This window comes from Lutjanus erythropterus, chromosome 7, assembly GCF_056507025.1.
Source record: "Lutjanus erythropterus isolate fLutEry1 chromosome 7, fLutEry1.hap2, whole genome shotgun sequence".
NCBI lineage: Eukaryota > Metazoa > Chordata > Actinopteri > Lutjaniformes > Lutjanidae > Lutjanus > Lutjanus erythropterus.
The window spans coordinates 39337955-39357849 of NC_139323.1; the positions used below are offsets into that span (position 1 = coordinate 39337955).

The 19895-nt window shown below is 39.9% G+C and overlaps 1 protein-coding gene across 1 annotated transcript in view; it reads right to left on the bottom strand.

Annotated features, from left to right (window-relative positions):
- The window catches only part of pde4ba (phosphodiesterase 4B, cAMP-specific a), a 221552-nt gene that overhangs the window by 172315 nt on the left and 29342 nt on the right, over window positions 1–19895 (bottom strand). Inside the window, exon 3 of the mRNA XM_084723727.1 lies at window positions 2830–3068. Coding sequence (XP_084579853.1) covers window positions 2830–3068 — 239 coding nt within the window. The remainder of the gene's footprint in view (window positions 1–2829; window positions 3069–19895) is intronic.

Genomic DNA, 19895 nt, shown 5'->3' on the forward strand with positions numbered 1-19895 from the left:
GATATTCTAAGCATCTGACAACATTATGGAGAGGGTCTCTATGGAGAAAGACCTTCTTGTTAAAAAGATCCTTTTTATTTAACCAGAAACACCCACTATTATCACTCTGTTCAAAGCAAAGACTCCATTGACAAAAACAGTAATTTTACTCTCTGGTCTGATGCTGCCTAAACAAGTTAGTCTGTTTGTGTTATTGTGTGAGTTTTGGTGTTTTAAAGGGTTAAAAACCAGTTAAGGCAGCAGTAGGCCACAGAGATAAAATTACTGTTTTTTGTCAGTTTGGTCACTTTGAACAGAGAAGTAAAGCTGCTGTTTTTGACTGACCAATAATGATCCGAAAAAATGGTCTCTCTCCGGAAGGATCCTTTTTCTAATGTTGTCAGACACTTAGATCAACAATCCTGTCAGCGGGGTAAAAAAACAAGAACTATTAGTGGACATACTTTTCCCAGAAGGATTATGTTGCAGCTCAGTTTTGCTTCTGCCAGCTGCAGTGCTCTCCTTCAATACCAGGCCAATGTCAATAATTGTTGTCCCCTTTGGTCACAAGATAGACAAAAACACAGGAAAATGGGGAATTTTGACAAACACACAAGTTCCCCTTCAAGGTCACAGTTGGATGAAGCCATTAGAGCTGCATCATCAATGGAAAGCTGATATGACATCCTGAGATCACCTGGACACTCCTTACCTGTGAGGAAAGCTTCTGACAATAAAAAAATCACAAACAGGTGCAGTGACAAGGCAAAACGCCGGCTTAGACCAGAGCCAGCCAAGAAAAAAGAAAAACACAGCACAGACACAGCACTCATTCCAAAAAAAAACAGGGTCCAGATGGCTCATAGTAATGGCTGCAGTGCCCAGTACTCCTGGCCTGACATGCACATGACACATGGACACAAGCCTTCTTCAAGCCAACAGAACACATCTAAGCTGGTTAGGCCTTTGACCCCTCTAGTATTCTTGCAAGAGCTTCTCCGCTCTTCAACAACAAAAACAAAATCCACATCCCTCCTCCAAAAACTGACTCAACAATCAGCTGGAGCCTCCCGAGGAGGCTGAGCAGTGTGATACCCTAATAACTGCAGCACAGCAGGAACCAACAGCCACATCTGCCAGCTTGTAGAAGTTGTGTCATCCAAGACAACACAATTATAATAATCGAACAGTAATCAAATGCTTTAGCATCTCAGGGCGGATCTCATCCAGCCATGATGGCTTTTTGACATCCTCGGTCTGTAGTTTTCTCCTCAAAGGCTGCAAACTGAAGACACTCGCCACCCGACTCAGTCCCCAGTCAAATTCAGCAGTTCTCCTCCTCCTGCTGAGACCAGCCAGTGCCGGGCCCTCCCTCCTCTTTCTGAGTTATCTGACAGTTTACTAGAACCTCTTTGAAGCCATCTGTCAGTTTTTCTCCATAGACTGTCTCTCTGAATTCCTCTCACGACTGAATTTTTGCCTCCATGGCTGACTACACAGGCTGCACCCCTGTCTGCTGACTCAGGAGGACAACTAAACTCTGAGCTACTGTATGTTTGTTTGGTAGTCTATTTTCATAAAAGCTCCTCTCTAATCTAATTTCCTCCGGATACTAGGAGGTATTAGTATTAGTACTTTAAGATAAAAAAAAACCATTTTGGTTTCTGCTAAGAACTTGTTTGGCTGAGATGGTAAGACACAAGTGTACTATGACATCACTCACTACCCTTTTGAAGCCTTGAGACTGGCGTAAAGGCCGTCGCCATCTTGGTTTTCTGGAACCAGAGGTGACGATATTTGGACAAGAGCGTGGAGCTGCTGCATTGGTGACGTACTGTGACTTGGACGGTGTTTGTTTTTGATTCGTCCATTCAGCAGGAAAAAAACGACAGCTGAGGCAATAATCCAAGTAAGAAGTAGGGTCATTTTGCCATAAGAGTTCACACAACTGTACTTCTTTTTGAAACTAGTGGTGTTGCCCCCTGCTGGCAATTAGAGAGAATGCAGTTGCAGAATGGTTTTTCAGGCCATAAAGTCAAAGGCCATATACAGTGGATGATTTTGACATTTTTACATCCCGTCCAGTTTGACACACCCCCAATCCTTCAAACCTTCAACACAAGCAAGATATTATCATTATTATTACTATTTGCAGCTGTTGCCATGGTGAAGGAAGCACATTCAGGTACTATTAAAGATACTGCCACAATCTGAACTAAATTACAATAAAGTTGCACATGATCTGCCACAAAGAGGGTGACATACAGATAAAGCAACATTACACAGTTGTTATATTTTTCCTTTTGCACACCAACTGAAGCAGCATAAGATCAACTACTTTTGGTCTGATAGCTCGTTGCAGATACATTGGTATCAGTGTGTATACTGGTCCAAAAATACAGTGTTATAACTACACAGTTAGTCCACCAGGGGCCCATCTCTCACTACAAAACTGCAAGAAACACCTGACCTTCAATCATTAATAAGAGCTGTGTCTATCTGATATACAAGAAACACAATATCCACATCAACTAAAGCATATCCCTATCCAGTTACACACATACTAAGCACATAAGTAGATATGTTTTGAGTCCGACTGCCCCCTCTACTGATGCATATGTAATATTGCCAGCAGCAGGGACTGTGCATCCTTTGCTCTATATAGTGTGTGCCACTGTTGTGGGGTGAAAACGGCAAAACAGTCTCCACAGGAACAAAGAAAAACAGCCTAAAGTTGAGTTTGATCTCTACAGGTGTTCAGCTGTGTCCAGGTGGCTTTACGTTATGAAAAATGTGGTTCCTTCTCTTTCACTGAGAAGGTTTGTGTTCTACGTTTGACTGTCCACTCACCATTCAGGATCAACCGGCGTGATGTCTATCCTGGGAGGGGCTCCAAAGGGCAGGGACGTTGGCCTGGCCATGATTTCTTCGTCAGGCGTCCGCGACCTTTCCCCCTGTCGCCATGACAGCGGGGGTAGCTGCAGGTTACCCGAGAAACGCCGGCGGCCACGGCGAAGGTCAACGCCCAGCGTGCAGGACGGGGACGTGAAGGACTCACTGAGGCAGCAGTCTGGAGGCTCTTTGCTGTCCTGAGAAGAGACAGAAAGGGCATGAAATTAAAGAACACAGTTTTAATATTAATTTAGAGGCACATACAGAAAAAGGTGAGGAAAGCCTTCAACTTCTCTCCACTTCAGCTGTTTGCCCACTAAGGGGCGCCACAAGCTTGATTCTGACTAGAGATGGAGTTTCATCACACTCTCTGGTAACTTATAACAAAATATTTATCAATAATCCTGACACCTCTACTCACTTTTCTCAACCTATAGTCTTAGACACTTTACCTTTCTTACAATTGCATGGACTTCCTGTCCAAACCACAGAAACATGTCATCCAGCCAAATTTGAACCATTAGAAAAATCGCTGAGTACATAAAATTAGGCCTTAAAATCATTTTCTTTGCTTTGAAATGTTGGAGGTGTGTCCACTCCACTGTCTCAGTGTCAGACACCACTATGACCTGAAAATGACCCGAAACATGGACGCTCTGTCAAGCTGTTTTATTGGACATGCTCAGACATGTTTGAGCCACCAGAGCCAGAGGACAGAGAGATGATGTTATTTTTCTTCTTCTGGGTCAGCCTCTTGGAACTGAAGCGATCTGATGTGAACTGCCTGGCCGATCTGGACTGAGAGAGTCGCTGAGGGCTCGTTGGAGGGTGAAGCCAGGGGGAGGCAGTGCCGTTCGTGGGTCTCATACAGTGGTGAAATCACCATGGCAAATCGTTGGCAGCTAGACTCCATTGTGACATCATCACGTATTAAGGGTGTAGTGAAGCTGAGATTAGTAAAGTGGTGGTGATGAAGGGACGGCTGATGATCTGGATGAGATGAGAACTGGACGAGCTCAACTTGGGCGCTTGGTCAGAAGAACAGGAGGAGAACAGGGTGGAGGAGAGTCGAAACAACTCTGTGCAGAAACGACAGCTGACAGCGACAGAGAGGTGAACAGATTTAACGTTCTGACACAACGACATGATTGGTTGATGGAGACTGTGGCTACATCTGGTTAGTTGACGTAAAGAGTGAACGCACATGGATAGGCGTGACTGAGAATAAGCGTGTAAAGAGAGAGCGGGGTGAGAAAGACAATTAGGGATGAATGAGGCATAAAAATAGTCTTCCTGATTGAACTTCTGAGCTTAATTACAGCTCTCAGTACTTTAAAAAACATGTTTTTTTTCATCAGATGTTCTTCACTTTCTAAATTAAACTGTTGTTGCCGTTTCTTGATGGTAGCATTAAACAGCTTGAACTCTTGTCATTGGTTTTTACATGTTTTATCAAATTGCTTGTGTTGAAGGAGCTACTTTTCATAAAGTGATATCAGGTGTGGCAGTACTGCAGTAGTTCTATGATTTTTTTTTTTTTATTTTTGTTATGTTTTTTGTTAATTCTGTGGATTGGGAGGCGGATCAGGGATCATAAAGGGCACAGTTGTTTGTAGTGTCACACTGCCCAATATATACATATGCAGTATATTTGTGTATATATAGAGAGAGTTTTGTAAGAAAAATGTCAAGAAAACCTCCCTAATTAAACCTCTGACCATCCACGGGGATGAACGCCAGAGCTGCAACATTTCAATGACTTTAATAAATGTTAAAATAAGACCTGCTGGAGATCTCTGAGCTCTTTACTGTGCAGTATAACAGCATGAATCCCATATGATTCTGGGAAATTATTTTTCTTTCATCACCTCTTCACTCATCCTTCCTCCGTGGCCTTCAATTTTTTTTTCCTTCCGCCTCATTTACCGGCTTAATTTGTCTTGTTAGTGTGTGCTGTCTGTAGCAAACTGATTGCGGGGCATAAATAACCGTGTTTATTCCTCAGCTGTGCAGTCGAATTTACATGTAAGTTTGAAGGGCATGATAAATCTCGACTCTCTCCGTTGTCTCATCAGCTGTTTACAGTTCTGAAAACCTGGGTCATATTTATTGAGCATCTCAGAGACATTAATAAGCAAATCGTTCTCAGTTTGACAAGGGCTAAGAATATCACCACACACACACACACACACACACACACACACACGCTATCAACAAGGAGCAGTTCTCTCCTCAGCCTTTATCCACAATTACTCTTTTTAAAATCAATACATTTGCCCTTTTTCCATGGTTATATAGGAATTAGCTAACCCAAAATTCTTTTTTCAACCAAACCAGTTGTAACCTGTCAAATATAAACTGTGCTTGTTATTTATTTCAGGAAGCTCAGATGCAGGTGGACTCAGGAGCTAAAATAGCTGCAGCTGAAAAGACACTGACAGCAGCTCATCATGTGGTCAGCAACAGACGAAGGCATACACACAACTCACCTGCACCTTTAACATGTCTAAGAAAAATGTTACTTCTTAATATTTACAAAAAGACAATTACTGATTTAAAAAAAAAAAAAGTCAAATCATTTCAGGTCAAGTCTTAAGCCACGAATGCAAAGTTAAAGTCAAGTCTTTTCTCAGTGTTGGTCAAGCATGTCTCAAGTCCTCAAATTTGTGACTTGAGTGTGATTACAATCAAGTCATGTGACACTGAGTCCCCCGACCTGTGCAGGGTACACCCTGAACACATCACCAGTCAGTCACAGGGGCTTGCAATGATATATTATATGTAGAGACCTGAAGCTAGAAAAACAAACTAACTTGTTTTTCTTACTGCTGTATCTGTTCACAGGTTAGTCTTGACCTGTCCTTTATGGCAGCAACGTTGCCAGATGATCAAAAGGCGAACGCGGTGTCTATATATATGTATATAAATATTTTTATGGCTGATACTGTAGGAAGTTTCATACAGTGAATATCTCTCATGGCTGACTCTGAGGTAGGAGTGTTTTCGCTCTGCTCCTGTACTGTACAAGTCTAGTCTGAGCTGGCAGCAGCGGCGAGAGAAAAACAATCAACGGCCAAATCATTTGAACGGATTCTTTTTCTGAGCTCGATATCTGCTGGGTCTCCAGTAGTAAGTCCTCCTTCCAGTAAACACAGCCTCCCACTCTTAGTCCCACAACACTTTTTCTTGGCTATTTGCCTTCCTCCGCCCACTCACGGCTTCTGTGCATTACCAAACTAACTTCACAACACCAGCGATCATGATGGAAGCATTACGACCTCAATTCATTCTTACTTCACGCAGTTTGAGTTACAGCTTGCTTTCAGTGGCGTGGGCGGCGTCTTATTTTTCCCTTGGAGCTTCCCAGAATTCCGACTGTTCAATCATTCCAACAGGGATCCTCAACATGTTGGTGGGACCAGATGCAGCAGATGCAGTTTTGTCGATGTTTGCCTCGAGCCATTCAGTGCGATTTATGCTTGACGAATGTTAATGCAGATGTTTTCCAGCTGTACGGAATAAAGGCTTCGATCATTGTATTTCACAGTGGGATGGCTCTTCTGTGTTTTTGTTTTTAGTGGTTGTTTTTCAGTGAGTGCTGCTGCTCAGCAATTCAGTCAGGTACCACAAACCATTTTACTCAATTGCTCCTCTCATGAGTTCTTGTATCAAACACTTGTACTTGTATAAGCTCTGTAGATTAGTGCTGTGTTGTACTGTGCGCTGTTTATTGCTCTATTTGTTTTCACCTGCCTACTGTACGTGCGATGATACTGGAACTGGGTGTCTGCCACGTGAGGACTATGTCCTCCACAGTTTTTACTGTGCATGTGTTCATTGTGTCGGTTTAATTTTGTGCCCACACTGCAAACCAATTTCCCTCTAGTAGCAGAGTGGGCAATTATTTTTCATGGGGCACCACATAAGAAATTGATCAGGCCGCCGTGGGTCAGACAAAAATGTGATATAAGGTCCTAATAATGGCTGAGTTTCCAATAATGGAACAGTCTTTAGTTTTCTAAATAGGGCACCCCTGCACATACATATCTATGAGATAATAACTGGCTAACAAAGTGAAGCTCCCCTACGGTGGGTCAACCTTTGTGATGGAATTGTGTGTTAATTATTTTTCTTGACGGGGTCCAATTAAATTGATTTTAACTGCAATATTTCCAAGTGCTCCTGATGGCCTTGTGAGCGACATGGAGCCTTTCAGTGGGCTACATGCGGCTGCCGGGCAACATCTTGCTCAGGTCTGCTCTGGGATAATACTATCATCTGCATTAATAATCAATCAGTCATTAATGTCAGCCTGCATGTACTGTGCATGCAAGGTTTGCTTTTTGTGTCTGGTGTTAATAAGTGGCTTGTTCCTCATGTTGCTGTAAATAATAATTAAATCATCTTAATCATTTTAAAATGTTTGCCCATCTCATTCTAGAATATAGACAATGTTTGTAGATTTTTTTCTTTATTTAGTCAAAGAATTGAGCTTTGACCTTCAAATATTCAATTTAATATAAAAAAATATACATTTACTATTAAAAATATACAAGGGAAGAGACTTCAGACTCAGAAACTACCTACTATAAAACTACATATAATCACAAGAAATGAATACAAATCTTAAATTAAATTGCTTTACTTCCCAAGTCTCTCCTCAATACAGTACCTGAACAAACTAACAGCACGTCATGCCCCCTAGTGGCCTAAATCTGGACAACATTTACTCACATGCTGACTCAATGCAGCCACACAGGTTTGCATCATTTTCCCAGCGCTACTTTAGTGTTTATACTTTTTTCTTTTTAGTAATAAAACTCCTCAAAATTGTTCTGATACACTCGATAAATAAAGGAGCTGTGAATTATTGTCATTCTCTCCAACTACTTTTCAAAATCAGTAATAAATGTATGAGAATTAAAACAATCCATCATGCTGACTTCTTCCGTGTCTTGAAGGCTGAAGCCTCCAGAATATCATTTTAGAATTTTATATAATATAATTTTATAAAAAAAAAAAAGAAAGCATCTATTTAGGTTTACAACATATTTTACAATGTTATCATCCTAAAAAAGACAAACAATTAAAAAAAAAAACTGCAAACAAAAATTTTCTGGATTAAATATTAGTAATTTTTTATGAGTAGCAAAATCATTTTTATAGGGTATAAAAAAGTAAATCATTGTGCTGTTAGGGTGATTCATTAACAGAGGTGCATGCCTCCATTTGTATGCAGCAAACAGTTTTGTTTTTTTTTTGTTTTTTTTAACAGTGAAAATGTTGTTGAATATTTCATAAGATAAAATGTTGTGGATTTTGGAAATGATTACATGTATCTTTTTTTCTATAAATGTTGACTTTGGTCTTCACAACACTCTGGAATTTAAATGTGTGGATGATAAAAGTCGGGCACAATCCTACGCAGCCACAGCTGAAATTTAATTCTACAAATAGCATTATACTGATAAAATTAGTGTAACAAAACCTGTGTCTGCAACTGTGCAGAAATACCAGGTTTAAACTGATTGAATCTAATTGCAAAAAAAACCAAAAAAAAAAAACCTGAACGTTACTTTAGACATCAAATGTCAGCTTCTAACTATTTGGTGCAGCCATGTGAGGAAGACCTCAATTTGAGAAACACAGATGAGAGACAAATCAGCCTGGCAAGTGCAGTTTGCAAGAATATAAATACATAGCAACTGTCAAAATGCAGAGGCATTATGTAACGCAATACAAAGCAGTAAAAGAGTGATTTATGAAATTAAAATAGGCTCGGCTGCAGTGCCCTCTGTAAACTTAAAAAAAGAAACTGAAAGAAGCAAAGAAAATAAAGTATTGCCTTCTGATGCTGTGAAAAGATATTTTCCATGTGAGGACAAAGGAGGAAGAGACAATGATAGTTTGCTGTGACAGCTCAGAGAGGCGACGGTGTGGACGAAACGCGAGGACAACGTGAGATACGGGAGTGATAAGAACTGCAGAGCAGATAAAGAAAGGAAGAGGGTTGGTGATATTAGGTGAGAGAGGGCGAGCAGAGAGAGAAAGAAACCAAATCACATCAGAAATACCAGAGCAGAGTGAAAGACACGTGTATAAAACACTAATGGAGCTCAGTATCTCAAATCAGATAATACTGTTACAGCAGCAATCACACCGAACAGATACACAGACAGAGGAAGTCCTGCATCATGCTGAATACCTGCCGGTGTCTGAGCTGCTGCAACTCTTAAAGAGGGCTTACAGGTGATAATAATAAGTTTCCATATTTTCAAGATTAGTGTCTTAGATTCATTTGCTTTATTAACACATGATAGTATGAGTTACAAGACATACAAACACATAGATGAATGAGACATAAAACGCTTAACAAGATGAGCATGTAACAAGACAAGAATAATGAGACATAAAAGATGTAATAGGACAAAAACATTTAAAAGACGTAACAAGACATAAAAGACGAACAAGGCAAAAAAGACATACTAACACAATAAAGACACAACAAGACAAAGATGTAACAAGATGAAAACGTAGAGTAGGACACTCTGCACAGGAACAGTTGGTAGAAATGTCCCTCAGAAGACAACTTTTTACTTTTATACTACGAGTACACTTCAAATCCTGTACTTTTTCACTTCTACTTGAGAGAACAAGACACAAGTATCCACAGTTGTACTTAAATAAAGACTGAGTGTACTTTTACCACCCCAGCATGAATCCCGATCTCTCACAGGAAGACAGAACTGAATACAGGCAACTTTTTAAAATGTCACTCACTTCCCTTTTCCTCTGTGTTTTTTTTTTATATGAAATTGTGAGTTGGAAGTACATTTAAGAGAGAAGAACAGGCTGGAACACGAATGCATGAATTCAAAGTTGTCACCCGTTTAAGTGGTATGACTCAGCAGACATGAAGGCTTTTAATCACTTAATATTTTCAAAAGGCAAGATAGGTCCAGAAAGTCATGGATGAAGTGGGTAAGTGAAGTTACGTGACTACATCTTGAGTAATTTGCCTATTTATTTATTTTACTCGTGTACTTTTTCTCATATCAGATTGAGTTGCACCAGCTATTTGTAAATCAATTTCAAAGTCAGTGTGTGAAATCCATCCTGAGTTATTATTACCAACTTCCTGGTTTCAAAGCTTTAAAAGTTTAAGATGTTAACAACGTGTAATTTGGTTGCTAGGACACATCTGTAAAAAACAATCAACTCTGTAAACAGGAAGTCACTGTAGCATCATGAGGTGTATCCTAACTCCCAAATGTATGGATGAGTTTAAACCATTCGTGACGTATGATGGAGAGAAGGCAGGTGACAGCAGACGCCATCACTGACTTCAGCCTCAGCATCAGCAGATGAGTCTACCACAGTTAAACATTTAAAGACTCTTCTAAAGCATCTGGTTTTCATATTATGTAAATTTTTGTAATGAATACTAAGCAAGGTCCTGATGAAACAAGAGGCTCTTTCGATTTATTTTTTTGGAAAGAAGGCTGCAAGTCTGACATACTGCACACACCCTCCGTGTGGAAAAATCAGTCCATTGTTTGCTACAACATGCAGAATACGTTTTAGTGAAACAGGGATATTAATATTAATATTAACTATTTTTGTATGTTGCCACCTGTTTAAATTTATCGAGTATTAGCGCAGACGTACATTACAACACATGACTGTAACAGGACATAGGTGTGAGTGGGGTGAAGGTTCGTAGAGCGACTGAAGACGCCGCAAACGAAACAGGAAGAGCAGCTGCTGGCTGAGGGGGAAGGACAAAGAGCGCAGCTGCAGGTGGTGGTACGGTGGTGCTTCGCCTCTGTTCCACCACCAGGACACATACTGGGGGTTACAGGAGCGAAACATCAATGAGCGGCGATGACTTCGCAGCTGATCCCATGTCGCTCCACATTAGAGTAGGAAGGTGCGACAGGTATTAACACCCACCTGTAGAGTCCAATAACTAGGCTAATTTTGCAACCATTTGGTGCAACCCTCTCCTGATTTGACAAGAATCTGAAACAAAATAAATGACTCCTGTGTAATTTAAAATAAGCTTTTGTTCAGTTGATATTGTAGATGGGTGTTGATTCAAATCATTCTCATTTTTTACCCTGTGCTTTGAGCTGTTTTTTTTTTAATTGGACAGTATTATAATGAAATATTTTTTCCAATACTTTCTTCTTCAGGCTAACCTCTCACTCGACTTCTTAATGACACACAGGAGGCAAACTGCAGGAATCTGACAGCGAAACCATTTTGCACAGTAAAAACTGAGGCAGAACTGCTGCTCAGCTTTCACTCGGTCCTCCCACGTACGCTACCTGCTATCCTTAGATGACCTTCAACTGCTGTGATGTGAGTGCATGTGAGGCGTGTGTGTGTGTGTGTGTGTGTGTGTGTGGGGCAGGAGCAGGAGCAGGAGCAGGATGGGTCAGGTGCAGAAGTCCATTAGCCCATTAGCAGCACTACCCCACGTGGCTTTTTAGTCTTCCTGGGACGACTAAGTACTGAGACTGGGACGTACTCATTAGTCTCACACATACACATGAGAACAATGTCTACTGACCTCCCTGAGCACTTCATGCGCACACAGTCAGGTCATAAGGCCTCAGCTGCAGGATGAGATTAATATAGACATAATAATGTGCCTGTGCAACCTTGTCAACGTTAAATTTATATACCCAGGCCTTACAGCACACACATCTGTCAGAGCCTTTTGAGACCGTCGTCGCCAGAAAAACAACAGCATTGGTCATTTGTTCAAACAACGACCTCAAATGACCTTTTGCTGTCGTGTGATTTATGAGTGTCCTCTAGACAAAAAACAAACAGCACAGGTTAAAGATGCCTATTTTTATGAGAAGAAAAGAAACACGAAGGAGCACAATGTCTATACCAGAGCAAAAACAAGAGACTAGGGGTGAGTTCAAATACCCATACTACCATACTATTTAGTATGCCAGAATAAGATTTAGTGTGTCCCAATATATAGTATGTCAAATGCAGTATGCCAAAAATACCAGGATGTCCTGCTGTATCCAAATGCATTTTGCAGCATGCTTTTCCAGCTACTCTGACCCAGACGACAGCTTATTAGCTGCATTCTGAATTGCTTACTTTTCAATTTTCACATCCCAGACTTCGATGGATGTTTGTGCAAGAGGGTCAAAGTTAAACTCAAAATGATGAAGCAGTAAGTCCCAGTCGTATGCACACTGCACGCAACAGCATGTACTTTGTAAGGGCAGCTGCAGTACACAGCAAAAGAAAGAGTAAACCTTTTTGGAACACACTCTCAGATTTCTTTGCACAGAAACACATGGGCAAGGACAAACTACAGTGCATGTTTTGGGATTTCTGTTTTGCATTTTCTTGTCTTATCAGCTGACATTTTTGCAGTGAACCAATAACAGATAATTTATCAGCCTGGCTGTCTTTTTTCTATCTCGTAGGTGCAGTAGATCTTGACTCCTTGTTCCACTCGGTGCCAGTGGGATACAGAAAAAAGACCAGGGGAAAAAAACTAATAAGCTAACCTTGAGTATGAAATATTTTATCACAGATTCCTTGTGATGTTTTACAGGAGAATCTTATAAGTGTACTGAAAAGAAATCTGTAGTTCAAATAACAAGATTATTTTTATTAGTCGTTTTTATAAAGGCCTCTGCTCAAATCAAATGCCAGTTTTAAAAACTCTTCATTAGTCAAACTAATGAGCATGACCTTTGTCTAAAATTTGTCTAATCTCACTTGTTCTTGTTAGTTGTACAGACAATATTTGTATTTTTTCATACATTTCATACATACTTACAATTATCATGGGATCAGTGAAAATTAAAGGGTGAGTGTGTAGGATTTAGTGTCATGTAGTGGTGAGCCTGCAGATTGAAAACACGTCGCCTCACCTTCTCCTTCCCAGCGTGTAGTAGAGCTGAATCTGAGCCACTGTTTGGTTTGTCTGTTCTGGGCTACTGTAGAAACACAGCGGTACAACATGGAAACCTCCACGGAAGAGGACCCACCCATCTATAGATATAAACGGCTCATTCTATGGCAATGCAAAAACAATGATTCTTTACAGATGATTATACACTAATGAAAACATATTTATGAATATTACATTAAATTCCTGACATATTCTGTGCAATATATCCCCTAAATCTCACACACTGGACCTTTAAGTGCTCCACAAGGAGAAATTTTATTTTATTTCTCGCACCCTCTGAGCTGAAACAGACTGTAAACCATCTACTTCTTAAATAATTGCTTTTCTTGTTTAACACCTATTTGTAATTTTTCTGTTAGTGTAACAGGCAACCGAGGGCATCTCGAGATACATTATTCCCATTTCTCACACACACCCACCAACATCCCAATCCCCTTGCACTCTCGCCATTTCAACACCAAGGCAACAAAACAACAGGGAGGAAATGAGGAGATGAGCTCAGAAAACAACACCTGCCTTCCATCCGTTACAGAGGGGGAGGTACAGAGAGTGGGAGAGGGGGAGACGGCAAGGGCTGCTGGTAAGGAACAGGAGGGAGAAAGGTCTGACAGAGAGGAAGGTAAGTGAGAGGAGGAGAGAACAGCTGGGGCAGGGTGAGGTGAGGGAGGAGGGTGAGCAGAGCGGAGGGAAAGTGAGGAGGGGAGGGGGATAGCTGGAGAGGAGAGTGAAGGAAAGATGAGTGTGAGGAGGAGGAGGAGGAAGAAGGAGGGAGGGAGGGGAGCAACTGAAAGAGACTGATTAGTATTGTATGAAATAAGACACATTCATCTACCGCTGAGCGTAGCTTCCAGCGGTGTGCACATGCAAACATGCATCATATACACTTCATACTGTGCTTTCTCTCTCTTTTTTTTATACACACATGAATAGAAACGCCCACCTGTGCACACACAAGCACACATATATGCATGGATGCAACTAAAGTGTTGACAGAACAGATTAATAAAACAAGCATGATGGTTGATTGATATGTATTTGGGTTCTCAGTGTCAGTGTGTGTTTGTATGTTGATATATGTAAAAGGATTATTTAATGTGGGGATGTATGAGGTACTTGACAGTCAGTGTATTAGGTGGTCTCCAGACTGGAGAAGCACAGAGGCATCAGGATGGAAGCTAAGCAATGTACTGTTGTGGACAGGGTCAGCAGCAAAACGTATTTTGGCCATGTTAAAAAGATCCACCTAAAAAAAAAACAAAAAAAAAAAAAACAGAACACACAGAAACTTTACCAAGGGTATGAATGCAATTTCTAGTGACTGTCAAAGCTCCAACAGAGTCTTTTGCTTCCATTGCAGACACAGACAGTCCAATATGTTTAGAGAAACTGCCAATATAAAAGCCAAATCGCACGCTCTCCAAACCAACCAAACTCCACAGATGAAATCATTAATTTTACTTTGCAGAACATGGGAGTTGCTCATCTATCGTTGCCTTGATCTGTCAGACTGTTTGTGTTATTGTGTGACTTCAGTGAATCCAAACTATCCTTTTCAAGCACAGAAGTTATGCAACAACACAAACTAACAGATAAAGGCAGCGATAGACACAGCAACTCTTGTGTTCTGCAATTACTGATTTTACCTATAGAGTTTGGTGGGTTTGGAAAGATCAGTGTTTGGTTTACATTAAGATTCACACAAGAGGAAAAGGCTGCCTGATGGCAAAGTGCTGAAAATATTTTAAATATAGTGCACACTTAAACTTTTTTAAGCAGCTTCAACTAGGTCAAACTTTTTAAAATGAATCAGCAGATTTAAAAAAACATAAATCAAACAATGTAATAAAAGTTTGGATTAGAGAAACATTTTACAAGGTTTTCATGCAACAACACAGCTAGGGTTGTCGCCTTTGAATAAGAGGCCATTTCAGGACTAATAACTCCATTCAGTTCGATTTACAGGCTGCTAAAAGTGATGAAATATTCCCCTGAGGTTGACAGAGGAACAGGATATTAATAAAACTGTTTGGTGAATTATTATCTCTCCTTTCTTTCTTTTATCACCATCTTTTCTTTATCGCTGTGAAATAGCCCGATCCCCGCATCTCAGACGAGAGATAAAATAAATTGCCTACTTTCCCTCTCTCTATAGAAACGCGTGACGTGTAATAAATTTAGCTTGTCGGAGGGCTGAACACAAAAACACGCTCAGTGTAATTCGCTGGATGCCATTTTCAACAGATTTCAGCTTCATTTATTTAGTATGCATGGATAGTTTATTGGAGAGACGGAGGAGACAGCTGAGATGTAATGAAGGAACAGAACCAGATTGAGATCCAGACTGAAAGCATGCTGCTGCTGTTTTTTGTTGCTGCCCCCTACAACAACATTTCCAACTGTCTGAGAGTTTGTGACATCGAGTTAACTCAATGGTAAAAATATCTGAAAGTTTACAGTTTAAAGGGGCAGTCTGGATTATTTTAAGTGAGGCTGTATGAGGTACCTACAGTATACAGTGGCCAGTACGCCCCCAGTTTGGAGGAGCAGAGAGGAGTGCCGGCACAGAAACTAAGCAATGTACTGCTGTGGACAGGATCACAACAAAACGTATTTTAGCCACCTCGAAAAAGGTCAACCTAAAAAACCCAATATCAGTTTAAGTGTACACTACAGCACGTATGGAATATTTTCACTGCTTTACCAGCCCTTTCCCACAGGAAACCACTGTTACATGAGCCAAATATTAAAAGCCAAATAAAGTCCTCAAAAAGTTTGGAAACATTATTTCAGTCAACTATTTCTCTCCTTTAATAACACCAATTGGTATTGTATTTTATATCGTTGGAAAGCCTGATTAGTCACCTTTACAACTTGTAAGGATCGTGCTTTCGTGGAATGAGCAACACAGCGAAACGTGTGGGTAGCACCCCAAAAACATGTGCCAAAATCCCCTGCAGTATTCTGCTGATTTTGTCAAAGAAGTCTGGTTGCATTGGTGAGGTTTATAATAATGGCAGCTCCCTGTCAGAAAAGACTGTCTGAAGGAAAGGTAAAGTGTTTTCTGAATATAGTGCACTCTTAAACAACTGATCATTTCTTTAAGTGGCTAAAATACATTTGGCGACTGACCCTGTCAAACTGGGAGCATGTTGACCACCATCTACTGTAGGTAATACAGTGACTGACCCTGGAGAAGTGCCTCACACATCCACACTTCAAATAATGTTAACTATCTCTGGCTTAGTCAAGACATCAAGCAAACTTTTTCCACTTTTCTTGTTTCCTCATACATGTCTTTACTACTAAAATCCAAATATTAATTAACGTGGAGCTCAAACAAAAGAGTTGTCTATCTGATCATCATAATGTCAATAATAATTTTGTTGATTTATTATTGTGTAAAACATTTTCTGAGCAAATATGCCAAAAAAAAGTATTTGCTCATTTTTTAGTCTTCTATGGTTTAACATCTCTTCATTTCAGACCATCAGACAAAATTTAAATTTAAAATTTATTTCAACTTGAGCTTTTCATTATTTCCTGACACTTTACAGAAGAAAATATTAACTGATTCTTTAAAAACATAATCTGTGATTAATTACCAGCTGCAGGCCTATAGTTCAATTAAAGCAATAAAACACTCTGGCAAATGTCTAACTCAACATTAATGTCTCTGAAATTACCCACAGGCTACGGCAAAGTCAAGAGTCAGGTATTAAAAACAAGTTCTTAATTAATTAGAATTGTTTCCAGGTTGGATTTATTAAAGCTCAGTTTGCATTTACTGCAGTTCTGTCAGCTGTGTTCATTAACACATGCATAAAGTGTTTTAAAACTTTAAACTTTTTAGTCAAATATTCATGTTTGACTAATTTCACTTTATTGTCAGCCATTCTATGAACTTGAGCAGAAAATTGGATATTACTGGTTGGTTTCTTACTGCACAGTGTGCATCCATCTCACTTTCACAACCATTAGTCATTAGCATACAACAAAACATTTGTCATTGTTAATAACAGACAAAATATCAGATGGTTTTGTTAAAGACTGACTCAGACTGTGGGTTCTATGATTTTTTTTGAGTCTGATGCAACAGACTGACGACATGACAGGAGGACGTTCAGAGAATGACAAGGCGTGAACTCAAAACAAAGCCAGGCGATAGACTGACAGGCCGAGTCCAAGAGGTCACAGTTCGTATGATCCCGAGGTACGACAGGAGAGAGGAGTTACTGTCGCTATGGTAACCAGCATCACGCCTCCTGACCAGACACAATAGTGAGATCGAGAGACTGGAGGAAGATTACAGTGTTTATTAAAACTGAAATAGAAACAGTGGCGGGAGGTGAGATAGAAGTCATTAAAGAGGGAGAAGGGTGTCGGGGAACAGGAGAGAGCGAAGCGGAGCGGGCGCAAACAACAAGGGACAGAAAAAGTATTGAACTGTTGCATCCGCTGGCTCAGATTCAACCCTCAGCCTCCAAGCTCTCTAATTTGAGAATGAACAGCTGTTCAGTTTGACCCGCGCTCCCTGTAAATACAAGCTCAACTGCCAGAGTGGGAGAAAGACTGAGATGGAAGCAAAAAGAAGCGAGAGAGAACTGACAGAGAGAGGCAGCAAGACAGATTAAGAGTCAGCAGGGAGGAAAAAAATACATAAAAGAACGACAGAAGACAAGTGACAAAAACAAACCCACCAAACAAACAACTATTTTTTTTATTGCTTTTTCAAAATGACGCAGATGAGAGTTTTCTGATCTGGTGCCGCCTTCCAAAACTGTTACACACGGTCACAACAAACATGATCTGTTCTTGTTTTCTTATCTGCCACTTCTACGGTTAAGATTTGGTTAAGATTTGGTTATGGTTTAGGGAAAAAAAAACATTAAGCTTTAAGGTCCAGTGCATAATATTGAGGGAGATTTATTGGCACAATATGTAACAAATGGAATATAGTATGTTTTCATTCATGTATGATCACCTCATGTTGAATGAGCCATTGATATCTACAGAGGGAATGGGTCCTCTTTCATGGCACAAACATATATGTAGATGCTGCATTGGCCTTTGGAAAGGTCAATGTAAACATACACATTTAAACCGGGGAGCTGCGGATTTCTGGATAAAAAGCATTGAAACATATATTTCTTTATATTCAAGGCCACTTCATGGGGATCACAGACCCTTGAAAATAACAGACGTCACTGAAACTGGTTGAGAAACATTACTGTGTTTTTATCCAGCAAAAAAAGCATTTGTTTGTAAGCCAGTCTTGATCAGCCAATATGGCGGTGACACTGACATACTGCAGCCATGTAATGCATGTACAGATTATGTCTATTGTTTCCATCGTGTTGCATTGGCATGTTTCTACAGTAGCCCAGAATGGACAAATAAACAAACAAAGATCTGGCCTCTCATGTTTGGTGCGACATTCATTGCCACTGTGGGTTCTCCTTGGAAGTGGAGGGTGAGATGAGGTGTTTGCAATCTGCAAGCTCACTGCTAGATGCGACTAAATCCTACAAACTAATGTTTTCTTAAAGGACTTAAAGGTCTTAAAGGAAAACTGTTTAACATTATGAAAATATCCATTATTGCTTCCTTTCTGGGGGTTTAGATTATTTGATTGATGACACAGAAACAGAAATGGCGAGCCCGGCTCTCTCTGAGGTACTGTGGGTCTGTCTTGGCAAAATAACAGCCAGGAGCTTTGACTTCCCGAAGTCTTGTCTTCACAGTGGCGTCTGCAAGACAAGTAACTCAGCCGGAGATGTTCTGCAAGAAGTACTGATGGATGATAAACTGTTGTTCAAAAATACACCTGCCTCTGTAGCTCAAGTTTATTTTGATGAACAAGGCTGTTTAAAAGCTCAGCCAAGGGTCTGCAAGGTTTCCTCTCAAAAAGCCAAGAAAAAAAAATGTCTGGAGCTGCAACTATTAAATTCTCTGTTTTCCTCTGAAAAGTGCCCAGGCATAGGCCATTTTAGTTGACAAAATATTAAAACTTTTTTTTTTATTATTCAGCCTACAGCCCACACATTCTTATTCAGAGAATATAAGAATAATTTGAATTGCAATGAAAAGTAAAATGGAAAAATACATACAATCCATACAATTTCACTATATCAGCCACTGAAGATGCTTGCAGTTCCTGACCCTTGAGCTCAGTTAATCATCTCCAGATTTTAACTCTGTACTGAATGTACAGAGTACATATATGACAGTCCTCTTCTTCTTTTTCAGTCTTCTTCTAATTCTTGAAAAGTGAGTGAATAAGTGCATTTTCTCTGATGTTGAACTACTCCTTTGAGGTTAGAAAAAAGGAATATTCTATTATTTGTTTGTTTATTTGTTTATTTATTTATTTATCCAGCTGTTTGGATTAAAAAAACTTGGTAGCAGTTAGAAAGGGAGGAGAAGTTAAAAGCAGGTATAACTAAACCATAAGTCATAATTTGCACAATCATAAAAGTTCCTTATCAGGTAAAAGTAAAGACCGATTGTGGATGATTAACAAAGTATGATATTTCAGACTCAACTTGAAATATGAGTCCTGTTTTTGCATATTTTGCCAAATTAATTATGAGATAATAGTGAAAATATTTGGTCAGCATACTTCCAATGAATATTTTAAGTTGAATATTAGAAAATATTTCCCTCCATTAAGGGCTTTATATTTAGATAATGTAGAAGTTTGAATAATAAACTTCATTTTAAGGATGTGCACACATCCTGGTTTAGCAAAAGCCTTTGCGATGTAAAGGTATTGACAGAATTACAGAGGAGACAATGAGGTTAAATTAAAGCCATAACCTCAGATGGATATTTTACAGGATGTGGAACGACTTGATGAGAGGAATGTGTGCGCAGACACACTTCTCTGCAACACAAGGAAATAGATTTAAATTGAATAAATGAAAGGTTGGCCAAATGCTCGAGGCACCTGTAATTGTGTATGCGCCTATGGAGATAAGCATGGAGACGCACACTTACATAAATATGCAGAGTCACAGACCAGCGGTGGCGTGCATTCAGACACACTCGCACAAGCAGGCACTGGAGAACA